The 20955-nt window shown below is 46.1% G+C and overlaps 1 protein-coding gene across 1 annotated transcript in view; it reads right to left on the reverse strand.

Annotated features, from left to right (window-relative positions):
• Positions 1–7549: 7549 nt before the first annotated feature.
• The window catches only part of ZNF541 (zinc finger protein 541), a 97978-nt gene continuing 84572 nt past the window's right edge, over positions 7550–20955 (reverse strand). The window contains exons 13-15 of the mRNA XM_075016654.1: positions 17396–17479; positions 13224–13405; positions 7550–8030 (exon numbers count right to left, since the gene is read on the reverse strand). Of these exons, the coding sequence (XP_074872755.1) occupies positions 7928–8030; positions 13224–13405; positions 17396–17479 (369 nt within the window). The 3' untranslated portion in view covers positions 7550–7927. The remainder of the gene's footprint in view (positions 8031–13223; positions 13406–17395; positions 17480–20955) is intronic.

Here is a 20955-nt window from a genome sequence, read left to right on the forward strand (position 1 = left end):
TTGCCCCCCAGAACCCGAACTAGGACCCCAGGTGCCTCATGGGGAGGAACCTGTACAACCGGCCCTTGGGGCAACGCTAACGGGGGAGCAGCGGAAACAGGCCCAGTGCCTCCTCCAGGCGTTCCGAGAGAACTTCACGGCCCTCCCAGGACACACCTCCCTGGTCTGCCATGTCATCTGCACTGAGCCAGGGAAGGTGGTTCGCGACGCCACACGCCCCCTACCCTTTCGGATGCGTGAGGTAGTAGAGGAGGAGGTACAGGCGATGCTGGCCCTGGGAGTCATAGAGCCGTCCCAAAGCGAGTGGCGCAGCCCTGTGGTGCTCGTCCCGAAGCCCGACGGCACCCAGCGGTTCTGCATCAATTTCAGGCGGGTGAATGCAGTCTCCAAATTTGATGCGCACCCGATGCCCTGCGTCGATGAGCTGCTGGGACGTCTGGGGGCCGCCCGCTACTTTAGTACCCTGGATCTCAGCAAGGGGTACTGGCAGATCCCCCTGACACCTTCCTCACGAGAGAAGACCGCCTTTGCGACCCCATCAAGCCTATATCAGTTCACCCGGATGCCTTTTGGTCTCCATGGTGCCCCAGCGACTTTTCAGCGGCTTATGGACCGTCTCCTTCAGCCCCACCGGGACTACGCCGCGGCCTACCTTGACGACATCGTTATATATAGTCGTCACTGGGAGGAACATCTAGACCGGGTGGCCGCGGTCCTTAGGTCTCTGAGGGCCGCGGGCCTAACAATGAACCCAAAGAAGTGCCGGATTGGATGGCAGGAGACGACCTACCTTGGGTATACCATAGGAGGGGGCCGGGTAAAGCCCCTCATGGGCAAGGTACAGGCCTTAGCGGCCTGCCCCCCCGCCCCAGTACCAAGCGGCAGGTACAACAGTTCCTGGGACTGGCAGGATATTATCGACGCTTCATCCCTGAATTCGCCTCAGTTGCAGCCCCCCGACGCAGCTGTTAACGAAAACCCAGCCACAAAGGGTGGTATGGACTGCAGCTGCCGACAGGGCATTCCGGGCACTGAAACAATGCCTAATACAGGAACCAGTTCTCTACAGCCCCGACTTCACCCGTCCGTTCATCCTGCAGACGGATGCCTCGGGGGTAGGCCTGGGAGCTGTCCTGTCCCAGGAGGTGGACGGAGAGGACCACCCAGTAGTTTACATCAGCCGGAAGCTCTTCCCCAGGGAACAGCGCTACGCCGTGATAGAAAAGGAGGCTCTAGCGGTGAAGTGGGCCTGCGACGCCCTTAGGTACTACCTGCTGGGTGCCCCCTTCACCCTAGTTACAGACCATGCACCCTTACAGTGGCTGGCGCGAATGAGGGGTACAAATGCCCGTATTATGGGGTGGTACTTGGCACTACAACCGTATGCCTTTGACATACATCATCGGGCAGGTAAGGACCACATAAATGCAGACTTCCTGTCCCGCCTGGGGGAAATGGAAGAGCCCGCCCCCATGGCATGGGAGACGGACTTGAGGGGGGCGGAATGTAGTGAGTCAGTATGGCCTCCTGCAGACCCGGAGGCCGGGGAAGCTATGCAGAGGCCCTGGTGGGCAGGGCCGGAGTCAGGAGACCAGAGGCCCGCCCCTCAGAGGGCGGGGCCAAGGGCTAGAAGAGCCAAAGGCGGGACTCAGGAACCATTCAGGGCTGGGCCTCCGGGCAGGTAGGACGTGCCTTCATGAGCTCCTCGGGGCCAAAGGGAGAGGGCCTGCGGCCACCCGGCCAGGCCGGAGGAGCAGGCCCCCAGAGGCTCCACGCAATCCCGGGTCCGTATGCCCCAAGGAGACTACCCGGACTTCCCGGACCTACCAGGACCTTCCCGCCGGCGGAGACCCCCCGCCTTGGAAGAGGCCCCGGGAGCAGGCTGCCCCAGAGTCCCGGCAGACCCTTACAACACTCAGACCCAGGACCGCCCTGCATCTCCTGTATTGCCGCCGCCTGACTACCCTAACGACGTGGTTATGGACGATTGGCCGGAGCCCCCAAAGGTGGATGACCCAGAGGAGACCGACCTCGGAGGACCCCCTACCCCCTCCTTGACAGGGCCAGCCCGCTGAGCCTGTCGGTAAACCCTTGTGTTGCTGCCCCGCCCCAAACTGAGGGCTGGGCCAGTGCTTAACCCTTGTGTTGCTGCCCCGCCCCAAACTGAGGGCTGGGCCGGCGTTTAACCCTTGTGTTGCTGCCCCGCCCCAAACTGAGGGCTGGGCCGGCGTTTAACCCTTGTGTTGCTGCCCCGCCCCAAACTGAGGGCTGGGCAGGCGTTTAACCCTTGTGTTGCTGCCCCGCCCCAAACTGAGGGCTGGGACGGTGCTTAACTCTTGTGAACTGCTGCCCGCCCTGGACTGAGGGCCGGGCCCAGAACTATACAACTCTTGTGAACTGCTGCCCCACCCTACACTGAGGGCTGGGGGCCTGTACGGTGGTAGCGGTGAGCCGCTGACTGCCCGAACTGAGTACGGGCTGGTGCCCTAACCCCCTTTTTTTTGTTGCCGCCCGCCCTAGACCAAGGGGCTGGGCGTCGCAGGATGTGTTACAGTAAGGAACACAGCACTGGCAGTTGTGTGATGAGAGGAAATGGTTCAATTACAGCTGCATGGACAGCTGTGCTGGGGGGGGGGATCCCTGTAAAGTTAAATGCTGGATGAAAAGGGGCATGGGACGGGAGAAGCCCCACAGAACCTGCAACCTGCATTGTGGGGTGGGGAATGGAGCACCCACCAGCTGCTCCTGGGAAATATGAAGGGTCAGAAAGCATGGGAAACAAATCTGACACAAATTCCCATGCTTCTGTAGGTTGCCAAAGAAGACATCACCCTCCTAAAACTCACAGATATGGACAAAAAAGATCCACTCATCCTGTGTGACCACAAGCCTGAAAAATTTCCCAAAATGCTGTGTGGCACCATGACACCAGGTTGCCATCTGCTTGCCTGGCTTGGCAAGGTGTTCTACCATGGAGGCTGCAAGAAGTCAGGTCTGGCCAAGAACCTTGCGTAAAAAAATACAAGTGTGCCTGGATGAGGCCTTCAAGGAGACATCCAAAAAGGAGCAGCATTCCATCCCAAGAAACATTAACAAGCTGTTTTGATGGGCAGAGATCTATAGCAAGCCTGTACCCATGCCCAAACCTATACCTATACCCACCCACAACCCACTTCTAGCATGCAGAATACTCACCTGAACAGCTTGGTCCAGGGGCCTCAGGGAGCAGCATGGAGGGTCTGGTTCCAGGTCTATGGTGAAGAGCTCTGGGCCGTCAGGAAGAACTTCCTCAAATCCCTTGTTCATTGCCCCCTCTCCACTGGCCTCTTCCTCCAGGGCACCCAACTTCTCTCTGCTCACCCCAGATGCCAGACCAGGGCCTCTACAAGTGTTGTAATTCATGCCAGGCTCCACTTATGGGGTAGATCCCCATAAGCATGTGTAGCTGTTCATAATACCAGCAGGTCTGTGGAGATGACCCTGACCACTCGTTGGCTTCTTGGACTCTTTGATAGGGCCATCAAAGTTCTTTCACCTTCATTTGACATTGCACAGAGTCCTGGGAGTAACCTCCGGCGCTCATCTCATGTGACATGTGCTCATAGATTACCGCATTTCCCTCGGCCATTGATTGGTCACCCCAAACTGCAAGAAGATCCAGAATCTCCTGATGGGTCCACCCTGGGGCTCTCCTGCGAGCCTGAGAACTACTACGCAGATCACTACCCTGAGTGCTCATGATTGCAGGAGATGGCTACCGATGCAATTGCTACTGATGCAGTGACATGACTATCATTGCGGTGCAATGCGATGGGCAAAGTAATTTTTTCATTGTGGGCACCCTTTATATTTGCAGGCCTTGGCATTGCTGAATTCAAATTCTAATTCTAACTCACTCAAAAATTCACGGGCTTCCTGTGACCTTCTTCCTGCACACCTGGATGGAGAGCAGTGGAGAAGGAAGCAGCCATGCATGGAGGGTCACTGCATAGTTTTTGTGAGACATATATGGGATACTTCTGGCGGTTAATAAATTTGAATTAAAGACATGGCACTTCCACACTAGCCTTTATTTGAAATTTTAAAATTGAAATTGACGCTATATCCAGCAGGTAATAGAAACACTAAATCGAGCTAATGGTATTTACAGTGAAGACAATGATATTTAATATTGATCTACCTCCTTTCGATTTGATTTTATCTCATAGTGTAGAAACAACCTATGTCATGAAGGGATGGAAAGGAATCCAATTCACCATGACTAAGGCATTTACCCCACAGTTTCAGTTTAGTGATCATCACACTCATTTTGTCTTGAACATGGAATGTGGATATGAGCTTGCCTTGCAAGGACAGATTGAGGCTGTTCAAATGAGCAAAGGTATCTGCAATGTATGCTAATTTACATAGCCATTTCCATTCATGCATACAGTCTCACAGGTTGAAGGTTTCATCCAGAAAAAAACTGTCTTCTCCCAGCTCAAACAGGTGAGTGAGGGCTTTTCCACACAAAAGCCAACATACTTCAGTGTGAAACAGAAGCTGTGTGTCAATGCCCATCTCTTCACAAAGCTGACAAAAAAGCTGGGCATTCAGTGGCTGGTCTTTCACAAAATTGATAATTTTAACAGCTTCATGGAGTACTTGCTTTAGATCTGCATGCATGTCCTGAGTGCTGAGTGCTTCCCTGTGTATACAACAGTGAGTCAACTTTGCTTCCAGTGTAATGGCTTGAATATGTGCAACAACTACTTTCTCTGGCACCATCTGTGCTTATCCCAACATATCGACTCCAATCCAAGTGACTGCTTTTGATGAAGTCATCAATAATTTTAAAAATAGCTTCCCCAGTTATATGTATTGGCAAAGGTTGGCAGAACAAAATATCATCATGGACTTCCCCATTCAGCTCATACCTGACAAACAACTGCTGCTATACTTTCATTTGGGTAAGATGCCAGATGTTGTTGAACATGTCACATTTGCTAATAATTATGTAAACCGCTATATACATGTATTTCTACACCATTTTTATCTCCTGACTTTTAGTAATTTATTTTCTGCCCTGTACCCCTTGAAATCCTTTCACTTACCACCGGTGGTAGGTGTACCACACTTTAGGAAACACTGCCTGAAGGAATGAAGTCCACTGAGACAAGAACAAACCATTATCCCTTGCTAAACAAGGAAAGGAGCTCTAACTAACCATCACTGAGGGTAAGAAAGAACAGAGAAAGCAGAAGGCCAGCTGTGCCTAATATAGCACCACAAAAAGACACAAGTCCAAAGGGCAGAACAGCCATTCCTATTGATACTGCTAAGGCAGAAATTTCCAATGACCGCACATGTGGGCACACACACACCTAAAATGGAATCAAAATCACATAAGCAAGCATGTGAAGAATCATGTTAGTTTGGCCTTTACCCATCCTCAGCTCACCTGGCTTTTCACTTATTTGTAAAGCACTTTCAGATCCAAGTAGTTTTGATAATGATAATGACTTTCCTGTATATTTTACCTACCAAACAAATGTATGAAGTTAGCACAGCATATATTTAGATCAGGGATCAGCAATCCCATGGCATATGTGCCAAGAGTAGCATGTGAGTCAATTTTCATCAGCACATGAGGCAGGAGCTCAACCCTTCCACTTCTCCCTAATGCAGCCAGTAGCTTGCTCAAAGCCATGCTACCTGTGGATTAACAAATGATCCAACCACCACGTAAACAGTAAAGTTCTGCATCTTTATTTATTTATTAATGAAGCTATTGTAAATAGGACTATTAGGCTACGTCTACACGTGCACGCTACATCAAAGTAGCTTATTTCGATGTAGTGACATCGAAATAGTCTATTTCGATGAATAACGTCTACACGTCCTCCAGGGCTGGCAACGTCGACGTTCAACTTCGATGTTGGGCAGCACCACATCGAAATAGGCGCTGCGAGGGAACGTCTACACGCCAAAATAGCACACATCGAAATAAGGGTGCCAGGAATAGCTGCAGACAGGGTCACAGGGCGGACTCAACAGCAAGCCGCTCCCTTAAAGGGCCTCTCCCAGACACAGTTGCACTAAACACAAGATCCACAGAGCCGACAACTGGTTGCAGACCCTGTGCATGCAGCATGGATCCCCAGCTGCAGCAGCAGCAGCCAGAAGCCCTGGGCTAAGAGCTGCTGCACACGGTGACCATAGAGCCCCACAGGGGCTGGAGAGAGAGCGTCTCTCAACCCCTCAGCTGATGGCCACCATGGCAGACCCCGCTATTTCGATGTTGCGGGACGCAGATTGTCTGCACATGCCCTACTTCGACGTTCAACTTCGAAGTAGGGCGCTATTCCCATCCCCTCATGGGGTTAACGACTTCGACGTCTCGCCGACTAACGTTGATTTCAACTTCGAAATAGCGCCCAACACGTGTAGCCATGACGGGCGCTATTTCGAAGTTGGCACCGCTACTTTGAAGTAGCGTGCACGTGTAGACACGGCCTTAGTGACTTTAAAAAGTATCACCAGCACTTGGATGGTACATAGAGGTCAAAAGGTCAAAATTTGGTGCTCTGCCTTGGACAGGTTGCTGACCCTGATTTAGATAGGCAGATGCCTGCATTCCAAGGCAAGAAGGGACCATACTGATTCTGCACTCTGACCTCATGTATAACACAGGCCATAAAATTCCCCAAATAATTCCCAGAGCAGATATTTTAGAAAAACATACAATTTTGACTTAAAAATTGTCAGTGATGGAGAATCTACTATGACCCTTGTAAGTTGTTCCACTGGTTAATCACTCTCAGTTTTAACAATGTACACCTCATTTCCAGTCTGAGTTGCCTACTTTCAGTCAACTCATAGACCCTGGATCATATTATGCCTTTCTCTGCAAGACTGAAGAGCCCATTATTAAATATTTGTTCCCATCTATGCACCCACAGACTGGAATCAAATCTTCCCATCACAGTCTCTTTGTTAAGTTAAATAAGACTGGTACTTTCAAATCTGATGTCCGTGTTCTGCTCCATTAACATGGTGCAACCAGTTTTGAAATAACCATTAAAGGCAGTATGACAACTTTTACAACCAGAGCTCAAAAACCCAATTTAATAAGCTATGAAGTGAGTACACACAAAAAGCACTACACAGATCATCACAGGACTACATATGAAATCTGAAATGCAGGGCATGACCATCATTTTCCATCAAAAGACAGATTAAATACAATGGCAATTCCTCATTGATTCTCCTATTCTGACCTTTTCTAACAGCAACTGAACCCATAAACTGATGGTAAGAAAAAAAAGCAATCCACATCCAACTTTTATTTTTAAATGGAGGCAAGAGAGCTTTTTTATTGAACTATAGTAGAAATACAGAGCCTCTCAAATTTGTAAAACAGCTATTTTGCAGTCATTAACAACTATATATTTTTTCAAAAATGCATAATTGTAATTTAATGCCAGGTATGCATACTTAATTGAACATACACGTTCTTACTGTGTTAATATAAGTAAAGAGCATTTAATACCTTAATGTTTCTTTTTAGTTATACCTGGCACCAACAATGTTATTTTGGTGCTAAATGCTAAAAACACCCAAGCAGGCTTTGGCATCCTACTGTATACAAACAGTTACAACTCTCCTTTCTGTACTGTCAAGTGGAGGTTTCTCTCCAGACTCATCTGATGCTTCTTTAACTAGAAAAAACAGTGAGTATTTTTTTGGCAGTGCCAACAATGGTATAAGCTGAAGTGTGGGTTGGGCAGCTATCATGTCAGCTAACTCTGCTCAAAGCTGATCACATGCTCAAAACCATTTACTTTTTTCCATGCTTAGATAAGATTACCACCGGTACCCTGAAATCGCAGTTACCATTGGAGAAGATCAATGTCTGAGTTTGTTTCTTTCATCTTTGGCTCATTTTTTAATGTTTTATGGGCCATTTAATATTTATCAGTGGCTCCATATGCTCCTGCACGCGGTGACATTTCATATGAGCATTCCGACTTTTTATCTTGTTGAACACCCTACAAGTTGACAGAAAACAAGGGCCAGTTGTTAGTTTTCTTAAGGAAGCTAAACAGAATGGTAGTCCCATATAACAGCTTTTCCCATGTAAAAATCAGAAGAGACTCCATTTAGTTTTTCCCTTAATTTTTTGGTGTGCGGTACGCATGGAAGTAAGGGCCCAGCATATGCTGAGGTTAGTATTATGGAAGCTTCTGTGGGTAGGTCTGCAATTGCACCTCAATCCTGCCCTACAGCACTGCTTGGTATACTTCCCCCTCAGTACTTAGCTGTATTGTTCTCTCTTCTTTTCCAGGACAGTTCCCACATGCCCTAAACAGGACCTACAAGTCATGTTGCACTATGGTAAAAGAGACACTTGTTTTGTAGTGAAAACAGATAAGGAATTAGACCTACAAGACAACAGAGATAATCATGGATGTGTTGGGCAACAGCTGAAAGACCTACTTCACCTTAGTCATATGATTCTCCCACAATATCAGTGGCAGCCATAGAGCTAAAAACCCACATTTCATTAAATATGTAAGGATTAGCCTGCAGATAAAATGAGCCATGAATCTACAGCTCAAGGACCTGGTCTACACTAGGAGATTAGGTCAAATTTAGCTGACTTAGGTCGATTTCCTAAACAATCAGTCCACACTACAGAGTCCATTCTGCTACCTGTAAGAGCTCCTAAGGTAGACTTTTGGAGTAACACCAGAATCAAGCTTGCATGGTCGACTTTAGGTAGTACAGATGGAGGGAGCATTGTGAAATTCGACATTCTTGGCCTCCTGGAGGTGTCCCACAGTGCCCCAACGTGACCACTCTGGCCGCCACTTTCAGCTCTGTGACTCTTCAGGTGTTCAGGAAACGACCTGGGAAAGTTTGAATTTTATTTCCTATTTGGCCAGTGTGGTGAGTGGAGCAGACAGCACACTTCAGCAGCACATGCAGCCTTGAATTCCCAGAGTCGCACCCAAGTTCCAGCGTGGCACATCCAGGGCCTTATTGTTGTGTGGCAGGATGAAGCTTTGCTGGCAAAACTACAAAAGAAATGCAGACATGTATCCTAAGATCTGGTGGAAAAAGAATACACCAGGGACATTCAGCAGTGCTGCATGAAAATGAAGATGGTAAGGCAGAAGTACCAAAAGACAAAGAAAGCAAATGGACATTCTGGGTCCCCACCATAAACGTGCCACTTCTATCAGCAGCTGCATAGGATTCAGGGGAAGGCAGGCAACCCCCGTCTCCAAACAGTCTGTGGATACCATCCATGAAATTTCTCATGCAGTTTCTGGCAACAGAAAGAAAGACGTGGAGGATGAAGAAGAGGAGGACGATGACACTGGTCAGCAAGTGAACAGAGCAGCTGATCCCACCAAAAGCCAGGAATTCTTTTTTGTAACTTTAGATCTCATCCTCTCCTCCCAGGATGTTTCACAGCCAGACCCTGATGGCTAGGAGGGTACCTCTGGTGAGTTCTCATTTTTAATCATGCTACAAGTGGGTTAAGGCAATTGGGTATGATATGTGGCTGGCACTGTTCTGAGACAGCCCAGAACCTCCGGAACGACTTGTTCATGTATCTGGGTACGGAGCGCTAATCCTCCCTGCACATCTCCATAAAGCTCTCAGACAGGCATGCTTTAATTCTTCTCACAAGGTTTTTGGGGATGACTGCCTTATTCCAAACTCCAGGATAGGACATCTTTCCTCTCCAAACCACTAGTCAGTAATCTGGTGTCATTTCACCACCGAGCATCAGTAGGGAGAGGGGTGCATGCAGAAACCATGAGAACCACGCAGACAGCTACAAGGCAGAAAGCACAAGCCACACTGCCATGTCTACACCCTCCTTGGGTTCCTGGGGGAAGGGGAACTGTCACTGTCCCAGCAGAGTGGGCAGAAAAAGCACTCAGCTACCATGAGAGCCATCCACATAGCCACAAGGAGGAAAGCACAAGCTGCACTGCCATGTCTGCCCCCTCACCCAGGCTGCTGAGGGAAGGGAAACTTTCACTGTCCCAGCCAAGAGTGAGGGGAACACACAGCCCCAACAGCAAAAGCCAGACTATCATGCCTGCCTCACTTCCCTTCCCTGTACCTCTGGGGAAATCTGTGCCTTATCATAACTGGAAGCAAACCAAGTCAAGCACGTCACTTAAGATCTGCTACACAGAAGATGCTTAAAAGCCAAAACTGGTCCTTGTACATAATGCATCCCTATTGTGTGCCACAGAGGCTCTTTCATTAAATTCCTCTGTGTGTTGTGAAACTTATCTACAGTAAATGTATCTCCCTAATATTCGGCCTTCTCTTATGTTTCGTTGCAGTGTGCTCAAGAGCATGCTCTCTGACCACTGTTCTATCCCTTTCCAGCTGTTAAACTGGCACAGATCTGAAGGAGAAAACTAATGCAGGAAAATATGTTCCTAGAGCACATGCAAGCCACTTGCACAGACAGGGCACAGTTAAATGCCCAGAGGAGAACCATGCAGGAGGAGAGGAGGGCAGATCAGGAGGACAGAACACTCAGGGAGCCTGAAGTCCAGACCCAGGAGACGACGTTGCAGCTGATGAGGCAGCAAACAGAGCTGCTGAGGTGCTTGGTACAAGCGCACACCATGAAGAATGACATGTACTCCTCACCATGTTCTGTGCCCTCCTCCAACTGGACCTGGGGAGGTCAAGCGCAGCTTTGCATTCCACTCCCAGGGACACTTCTCAGAGCAGAATGCTGACATTCCCTCCACTGATGATGGCAAAACCCCTCTTGCCATTGCTTGCTCCCCACCCAAAGCCCCTGTCATGATCTACTTTACTGTCCCCCGAATAAAAATGATAAAGCTTGAAAAATCAGTGTGTTTATTGCTTGTGTTGCATGGGGGTAGGTTTGCAGGAGTTACAGACCAGCACACATCATACAGGGGCACCTCCTTACAGCGAGAGACGTAATCGTCATACATACATACATATCTCATAGAACTGGAAGGGACCTTGAGAGGTCATTGAGTCCAGTCCCCTGCCCTCTTGGTAGTACCAAGCACAATCCCTGGTAGATTTTTTTAAAATCTATTTGCCTAGAACGTAAATGGCCTCCTCAAGGACTGAATTCACTACCCTGGGTTTACATCATGTTGCAGTCTTGTCAATTAGCAGTGCCCTCACTGTGCTCTTCTTATTTCTCTGGTGTCTGGCTGCTCATAATTAGCGTCCAGGTGATCTGCCTCAGCCCAGTAGCCTGGCATGGTGTTTTCCCCCTCACCTTCACATAACTTATGGAGCACACAACTGTGTGCCACCAAGACTGGAATATTGCTTTTACTGAGGTCTAACCAAATGAGCAGGCTTCTGAGCCTGGCTTTTAAACAACCAAATGCGCATTCTACTACCATTCTGCACTTGCTCAGTCTGTAGCTGAACTGCTTGTTACTGCAGTCCAGGCTGCCTGTGTACGGCTTCATAAGCCAAGGGAGCACAGGGTAAGCTGGATCTCCCAGGATCAGCATTAGCATCGTCACGTCTCAAATAACGATTTTCTGGTCTGGGATGAAAATTCCATTCTGCAGCTTTCTGAAGAGATCAGAGTTCCTAAAGATGCGCACATCATGCACATTTCCTGATCATCCCACACTGATGTTGGTGAAACCTTTGTGATCCACCAATGCCTTCAACACCATGCAGAAGTACCCCTTATGGTTTATGTACTTTTGTGACACGGTAGTCTGGTGCCAAGATAGTGATGTATGTTCCTTCTATCGCCCCACAGCAGTTAGGGAACGCCTTCACAGCACAACTGTCCAGTACATCCTGCACATTTCCCAGAGTCACCATCTTTCATAGCAGAATGGTATTGATTGTCTTGGTTACATGTATCACAGCAGCCTCCACTGCACATTTACCCATTTGGAATCGATTGTCCATTGTCTGGCATTGCAAGTTTCCACAAAGCTATTGCTACTCGCATCTGAACTGTCAGAGTAGGTCTCATTTTGGTATTGCTGTGCTTTGTGGCAAGAAAAGCAATTCATGAAATTCCATGAAAGCAGCCTGGTGCATATGGAAGTTTTGTAGCCACTGCTGATTACTCCATACCTGCAAAATAAGAAGTTGCACCAGTCTGAGCTTTTTTCACAGCACAATGGGCATTCCATTATGTGCAAAGCATTGAGTGCAGCCAACATCTTCCCTTTCCTTCTCTCTCCAGTACTTCACATTTCTGTATGTCCATGCTCTCATGTCCATGTCCTCCTCAGAGTCTTCATCAGGCTGAAAGATGTTTAGGCTCTGCACATACTGCAGCACAATGCATATAGTACTCACAATACGTGCCACACCAACTTGAAGCAGGGCAGGCTCCATGCTAGCCTTGTAATGGCATCTGCACAGATATGAAAAGGGGGCAAAAACACTTGCTGTTGCTTTCCAAGGGGAGCGGGAGAAGTGCACTATGTAAGGCTGGCAACACACATCCAGAACCACTCATGGCACTTTTTTGTCCCATCAGACACTGACACCTTTACCCATAATGCAAGGGGACATCAGGAACTGTGGGACTGTTACCCATAGTGCACTGCTGATTAAGGCAAAGCAGCCCACCCTAACAAGAACACACTCCATTGATTTCATGTGCTGGTGTGAATATGTAACCTTGACTTTACAAAATCGGGTGCTAAAAATCACCTTTAACAAATTTGACCTAATTTCCTAGTGTACGTGTACCCCAGGGTTCATTAAATGAAAGTGACATAAGCAACCTTCTAAAATATCATGTTTTTGCCCGAAACCATTTTGCCTTTATCATTTAGAAATAACAGCTAACAATACAAAATGAAAGAGATTAGAGAAAGAAAACATTTTTCCTTTATTTTTCTCTCTCTCTCTCTTTTTTTTTTTTTTTTACTTTGTGCACAGTCATTTTTGTTGTCTCACTTTTGCCAACTTCCCATTTGTTGGAAGTCTTTCATGGTGAAATGGAGGAGAAAAGATACTTTAAAAAGTTATATATAGTCATAAAATCACACAAAGTGGCTAGGGAGGCTCAGGGAGAAAGGCACCATGCACTTAACTTGTTTAAAAAACAATTATATTTTAAAATAGTTGGTGCTCCTTTAATTAAGAAAGATTTATTTATAAGTACAAACTGAATTAATCAGACATTTGGAAATCACTGAACAAAGCAAGATTAATAATGTAGCTTATACCTTTCACACTCTTTACATGGAAATGCACCCTGATAGTCTGTGCTCCCAGACTGGTCTGGTGTTCTCCTCTGACTGCAGACTGGACTGTATGTCTTGTGTGATGGCTTTTTGTACTTCTTTGACTTTATCTTCATGTCATGTCTAGGTAAATAATGATCCATTTTCTTTGGACTGCATGCAATCTACGAAGTATGGAGTATTTGTTAAAATAGTATTCTTTCCCCCTCTTCAGAAAGATTTGTATTGTGGTTGGACAGTTTAAAGGAAATGAAGTAAAATAAAATGAGCTATGCACTTTTTAAAAGCTGCACGAATGTGCTTGCACACATACACATTATGATGCAACAAGCAATCCTGTGACATCTTAGAGACTAACAAATTTATTAGGTCATGAGCTTTCATGGTTTTACCCACAAAAACTCATGACCTAATAAATGTGTTAGTCACTAAGATGCCACAGGCCTGCTTATTGTTTTTAAAGTTACAGACTAACATGACTACCCCATGAGACTTTTTACATTATGAGACAATGCAACATCTCTCAACTCCAGACCCACTGAAGTCAACAGGAGAATGTATCCATGCTTACCTGAATATTTCCTTCCAGCGAATAATAAGAAGATCTTTCATTGAATTACCTGTTCATTCTAAAAGCTTCATTACAATAGTGATTTTAACCTGTTTGCAGCTTAGTGGCAGAACCAAATCTGTCAGTCCCTGGCAGTTGAGAAATACTCCACATCCAGTTAAGACAGTTGTCACAGACAGGATAATAGAAAGCTGTTTTTCTTAAATTACTTTGAAAATGTTTCCAGTAGCTAGCAATCCCTCTGTCCTCAAATACGCTGAATCTGTTTGTCTCTCCTTCCCCACATGGTTATTCAGGAAAGCATCAAGATGGGTGTTCCAGCAGGCTCTCTGGGTTGCACGGGATCCATATTGTCTGAATAGGTCTGTGTTTCTCCTGCAGGCCCCAGCCTGGGATGTGAGATGGCATCCTCTGGGTGGCAGGATCGTAGGAGCTTTACAGAGAGGGGCTGCAGGGGAAAGGAGCTGGACCCAAAGGCCTCTTATAGGTGTTGGTAGCTTCTATGCTGTGTCCAGTGCTCTCCATCTATGACTCATAGGGAAGTGAAGGGGGAGAAGAGTGTGCAGCTGAGTTCTATAATCAGAGGCTTGGCAGCTGATTTAGATCTGGCACACTACCCCTTCAACATGGGTTCTATCATAGAAATGTGGAGGTGGGGAAGTGGCTACCTCAGAACCAATTCTTTTCTAATCCTGCCTTCTTTTTTCCTGTTATGGGATGACAGGTTGAGGCAATTCACCTGGCCTGAGCTACGAGGGAACCTACTCTCTGCCCACGAGGCTGGACAAATTCTTCAGAGGGATGCCTGTAAGGGGAGATGCAAGAGACACAAACCCTTCTTTTGGCTTTTCTCATCCTAATTCCCTCCCTGGAGCCTCCAGGGACCCAATACCTCAAAAGGGGAAGTAGAGTGATTGGCACAGTTTCCCCCAAAAATGCAGGGAAGTCCTGGGACATGATAGGGAATTACACAGACAGACTGTTAAGCCCAGTTTCCAGATGTGAAGAAGTGCATCTACCCCATGAAAGCTCATCACATAATACGTTATTTTGTTGGTCTTTAAAGTGCTACATGACCGCTGGTTTGTTTTGTTAAGACCAATAGTTCATCCTAAAATGTGAAATGAAGTTTGAAATTTCCCTCAGCAAATCTGCAGAAGTGAGGCCAGGGGAATCACAGGCAAAAAAAGCTGGAGAACTTGAGGTGGGCCATTCCCTTCTTCCAGGGACTGGCAGCCTTTGTTCCACCCCCAAGCTGCAAACAGGTTAAAGTACTCATTGTATTTGATCTGTGGATATCAGCATCAAGAAGAATGGACTTGGTTCTTGTTTACAGCCAAGGCTCTTTACATTGCTCTGGAACTTTAAAAGGACCACAGCGTAAATGAGAATCAGGCTCAATGGGACCTAAGCCACGTTTAAAGTTAAGCTCATATTTAAATGCTTTCTCAAACACAAACAGATGTAGACATGTACTTCAATGTGTTCCTGACCTGGGGCCTAACATCTTGCCTACACTAGTATTTTTGGCACCAGAGCCTGTGACAGCCTAGCTCTACCAGCGGTAACAATGGAGGAGTGCTGGTGTTTTCAAGGCACTGACAGCCACCAACATTTCAAGAACCATGTCAAGTAAACTTGCTTTAAGCAGGGTCAGACAACAATGCCCTACACAGAGCCCTGTCTATAGTAGTATACCCATCATTGCTAATGCCACTAGAGCTGACCCAGTGCTAACAGCTGTGGGTAACACTTGCCAAAAAAACCTAGTTCAGACACCTCTAAAATGCCTCGACTGCCAGAGTGCATCAAATCCAGAACACTACAAAGCTGACCCTGAATTATAATTTAAAGGCCTGATCCTGAAAGGGTCTGAGTGCCTTCTGTAACGTTTAAAGAACACTTAATTCTCACTAAAATCCACAGGCAGTGAAAGGGGCTCAGCACCATTGTAGGACTGGACCCAATAACATTACAATTTCCCACCTTGTTTCTCCAACGTGTCTGAGGGGTATAAAACATTTGGAAAAAAAAAGGGGGTATGCTAGAGGAGCATGGGATTTCATATGATTCTCTCTCGCTCTCACACACACACCTCTGACCCAAAGGCACTGATACCAAAGGGGGTCTTTCCATTGAGTTCAAATGGTTCTAGAGAAGGCCAACCATCACGATGGACCATCATGGTGATAGGTTAAGGTTAGTGGGCACAATCCTCTGCTGGTGCAAACTGGCAGAAATCCATTGAGAATACAACTCCAAGTCTTCTGTTGTCTTCCTCATCAGGATAAAGGAATCGTTTCTATATTTAATATTCATCTTTTTAGGGTTCTGTGGGGTAAATCTGACCCTTCTGATTACCATTTGCTTGGAGTGAAGATACTACTGATCCTATAGTCTAGCGCCATTTCCACAGACTCTCTTTTTCTGTTGCTGTTTACCTTTGGGGTTGGTATTCATAAAGCCCTGATACCAGAGCTAAAAGCATAAATTCTGCCTTACATCCAGATCTAATGAACAGGAACCAGATTTAAAGAACCCTTGGTTAAAGGCTACATTTTCCATGCACCAGATTAATATACACAATCACACTGATGTGAATATATTTATACCAAACATGAATTTGCCCCGTGAACTGCTTTGAACGCTGAATAACCATAAAAAAATAAACTCCTGTAAATGAATTGCGAAAAAAACCCCACAGATCTAGTAAATTACAAGTTACCTATATTAGGTGAAACTGCAATGTCCTCAAATGAAAAATCAGTTAAATGGACATAGAGCCATAAATATAACTAACATTTGGGGCCAGATTTTTAAGGGTATTTAGGAACATATTTGACTTTTCAAAAGTACCTAGCAATCTACTATCCATTGAAATTAATGGGCAATGTGTGTCTTGGTGTTTCTGAAAATTCAACTAGGCATACTAACACCTTTAAAAATTGGGTGCATAGTGCATTGAAGCTATGTGCTCATCAGGTTTCTGCTGCAAATTCTTTTTGGTAAATCTTATTCCCCATTTGCTGCTATGAAGCAGTTCAGCAGTGACTGTGCTCTGCGTATCGTACCTGACGGGTTTTTGCAGAACACTGGCATGTCAAAAGATGCCACTGCAATTTCAGCACTGACAAGTTTCATGCTGACAGCAATACTAACAAGAATCTAGGGATTATTTTAGATGGCTAATTAAGAGCTCAGAGTTATCTTAATTTTCTTGTTTTAATTAGCAATGGTATCATGAAGTCAAGAGCAAATATTGTTACAGAATTACCCTACAGGAGTAAGGGGAAATGCTAGGCATGGTACAACATGCTAACTATTGAACATGGTTTGTGATTTTTTGCAATATTATTCCATAGTTCTCTTCAAGTTAAACAAGGTTAGCAACAGAATATTAAATAACAAGTGTTTCCTGAAAAGAGCTTGCTGCATACATGAACTCCACATCTCCTCAGGCAATGGACAATCTTTAAATTAAAGATGTGAAATTCAGACAGATTCCCCAAGCAGTCTTTTTCTACCTTTTCTTCAGTCTTTTTAACCTCATCCTCCTCTCTTCTTTGAACCTTCTATCACTTACTTTTGGTCGACTGAAGTCAAATTTTATTATTTTTTTCCAGATATAGTAATATTCAACACACTGGGACACACTCTTAGTCTGAATCTATTATGAAAAAACAGAAGCAATTCACAGTTAATATATCAGAAATAATATAGTTATTTCTGCAGAACACAACACAAACCTGTGTCTGTGGAAGAGTAACAGAGAGAAAGCCGTGCTAGTCTATATACTATCAAAACAAAAACACAGTCAAGTAGCACTTTGAAGACTAACCAAATAATTTATTAGGTGAGCTTTCGTGGGACAGACCCACTTCTTCAGACCATAGCCATACCAGAACAGACTCAATATTTAAGACACAGAGAACCAAAAATAGTAAAACTTTCCATGTTTGTGGGGGATTGTATTCATTCCCATCAACAATGGGTGCTCAGATACCACAAAGCAAGGGCCATGTAAGCATCTAGAAATATGTATTCGTGATATAGGCTCAGTCCAAGCCTTAGGAGCCAATCTGACAGGTTTAATTACTATATAACAAGAAGTCGTGTGGCACCTTATAGACCAACAGATATTTTGGAGCATAAGCTTTTGTGGGCAAAGATCTGCTTCATCATCTGATGAAGAAGGTCTTTACCCAGAAAAGCTTGTGCTCCAATATATCTGTTAGTCGAAAAGGTGTCACAGGACTTCTTGTTTTTGCACATACAGACTAATACGGCTACCCCTCTGATACTAATTAATATATGTTTGTAATGTGCTTTGAAGGCCTTTAATACAATAAGATGCTGCTAGAGCTGCAGTAAATAATGGTGCCTGAGCTTGATACCCCTCATTTTAAAAGAGAAGAGACTGCTGAAAAGGTATCCCCCTGGAGGGGTCTGGTACTGGTTTCTCATCCAGTTTGATATAGCCCATATTCGGTGACCTTCCTGGAAGGCTGAAAAGGTGTGTGTTTCATGGGTATTTTGAAGAAGGCTCAGAGTCTGTATTCCTTCCAAATTTTTCCATCCATGGGCAGAATAAATATTGTTTTGTGGACCAGTGTGTGTGTGACTGGTAGAAACAGAGGCTGCCCACTGTGGGTAGCTATGGGTGCTCTGCTAATCAGCTGGCTGGCACCTCTGAGTCTCTCCTAGGCAGCCGCCCAAGTGCTCAGCTTATAGGGAACACTGTTCAGAGTAGGCTTCCCAGAAGGATGAAAGGGTGGAATGGATGTTTTCATTGATGGCTAGCTAAGCTCCCATTTGAATGATTATTTTAATGCGTCTGGAATTTTGTCGTACTACTATTTATGTATAAGGGCAGTGAGTCACATGTACAGGCATACTGAAAGAAAGAAAGAAAGAAAGAAAGAAAATCAGTGTTTGACTTGTCATGCACAGTGGATTTACAAATATAACAGATACTGAAAACTAGTTAAGCACAAAATGTGATTGTCCCTGATAAGGAATGCTGTTTAAAACTAAAATAGTTAAGCTAGTTAATAGAAATCACAGAAATGTGGGACTGGAAGGGACATCCTAAGGTCATCTAGTCCAGTTCCCTGCACTGAGGCATAACTAAGTATTAGCTAGAGTCCATCTCTGACTGATATTTATCTAACCTATTCCTGAAAACTTCCAATGACAACAAGTACTACAACCTTCCCAAGTAATTTGTTCCAGTTCTTAACTATCTGTACAGTTAGGAATATTCACCTAATGCAGAGGTGAAAGTAACTTAAATTTGTGTGGGTTCTAAGGGGGTGGGCAGGACAAGAGTTTGTGGGGATGGGTTTGCCATAGGACAGTAACTGTAAAAAAATTAATTGTGGGATAAAGTGTGGTGAGGGTGTGTGTGCGTGAGAGAGAGAAAGCTCAGGTCAGGGGGCTGTGAGGCACTCAGGGCAAGAGCTGGGGATGTGGAGAGGTGCAGGAGTCAGGGCAGTGGTCTGTATCAGAGCAAAGGACTGGGGTGTGGAGAGAGGTTCAGGGCAGGGGGTGGGGGTTGTGTGTGGGGAGCTCAGGGATGAGAGTGCAGCCACTGCACTGCTCAGCACCAGATCCCCAGGGCTGGGTGGGGCAGCAGGAACTACACTTGCCCAGGTGCCACATCCCTAGAGTGGTGGGAACCATGCTTGGCCAGCCACCAGATCCTTGCAGTGGTAGGGCCCATGCATGCCCAGTTATGGTATCCCCAGTGGTGGGGACCGTGCTTGCCTGGATGCCCAAGCAGTAGGACGGCGGGCCACTGCATTGCCTGGCCAATGCATCCTCAGGACAGAGGGGGCTGTGGCTTGCCTAGCCACCAGAGCCATCCCTGGGGTGGCAGGAACTGCGCTTGCCTGCTCCAGCCACTGGATCCCAGGGTGGTGGGGAATATGCTTACCTGGATGCCCAAGCACTAGGATGGCCGGCACCATGCTGGCTGGCCACCAGATCCCCAGAACAGATGGGACCGTGCTTGCCCAGCCACTGGGCCCCTGGGATAGTGGAGACCGTGCTTGCCCAGCATGGCCGCCAGATCTGCAGGGCAGCGGGGAGCACACTTGCCCAGCTGCTGGATCTCCAGAACAGGAGAGACCATGCTAGTCTGGGTACTGGATCCCGCAGGTAGTGGGGACCATTCTTGCCCGACTAACCAAGCAAAAGGGCAGCAGAGACCACTCTGCCCAGTCACCAGATCTCCAGGAGAGGTGGGAGTGGGGGAGGCTGGCCAAAGCAGCGTAGAATGCGGTGCCTGGCTGTGCACAAGCAATGGGTCTGAAGCCTGGGAGTGCTGTGGCCGTGGAGCTTAGGTGCTGGCAGCATCTAGATCCCTGCTCCCAACTATACAGTCTCTTATGGGTGCACTAGCTTACATTCACCTTTTTCTGAATGTCTAGCCCAGGGGTCGGAACCAAAATAGCAAGAGCCTTTTTCCTTTTTTTTTTTTCTTTTTGAATTAGGTAAAAAACTCAAATAATTCAAGAGCCTCAATGCATGTGAATACGAGATGATCCTTAATGAATAATGTCAAACCATACTTTCTGTAACCCCTATTTTAAGAACAGGGCATACACAATCATTTGTAATGTGATAATGTTTACTGCAGGACTTTCACAAATTTTTACACATTCTATTTCCTCACACTTTATGTGCGTTTGTATCACTGTCTTCCTGATCTTCATTCCCGAACCTTCTCTCTCTCTGGAGGACATTAGATTCTGAACAATTTTATTTTTTAAATCATTGTACAGCTATTCTGATGCTTTGATAAAGCACACTCTTATATATTTGCCACCCATGAACAGCTTTTCTTGTTTCACAATCTCGAGTTGCCACAAAACTTCCCTCAGTTATAGTACTTGTTGATTTCACACATCCAGCAAATGAGTTCATATTTTGCTCTGCTTTGCATAGCAGCTCCTCCATGGCTTTTTTTTGGCGCCTCTAGTTGGATACCATTCAGCAAAAGTCATTGCATTTTTTTGTTGCTGACAAATTTCTCACTGCAACTGAGCCATAAAGGGAGCCCAGATGAACTTAATATAAATGTGAAGGATTGGGTCCATTCAGTTTGAAATTCTGTTTCATCTTCCATTTTCCTCTTTTTTG

The sequence above is a fragment of the Carettochelys insculpta genome, chromosome 22, assembly GCF_033958435.1.
Source record: "Carettochelys insculpta isolate YL-2023 chromosome 22, ASM3395843v1, whole genome shotgun sequence".
In the NCBI taxonomy this organism is placed as follows: Eukaryota; Metazoa; Chordata; order Testudines; family Carettochelyidae; genus Carettochelys; species Carettochelys insculpta.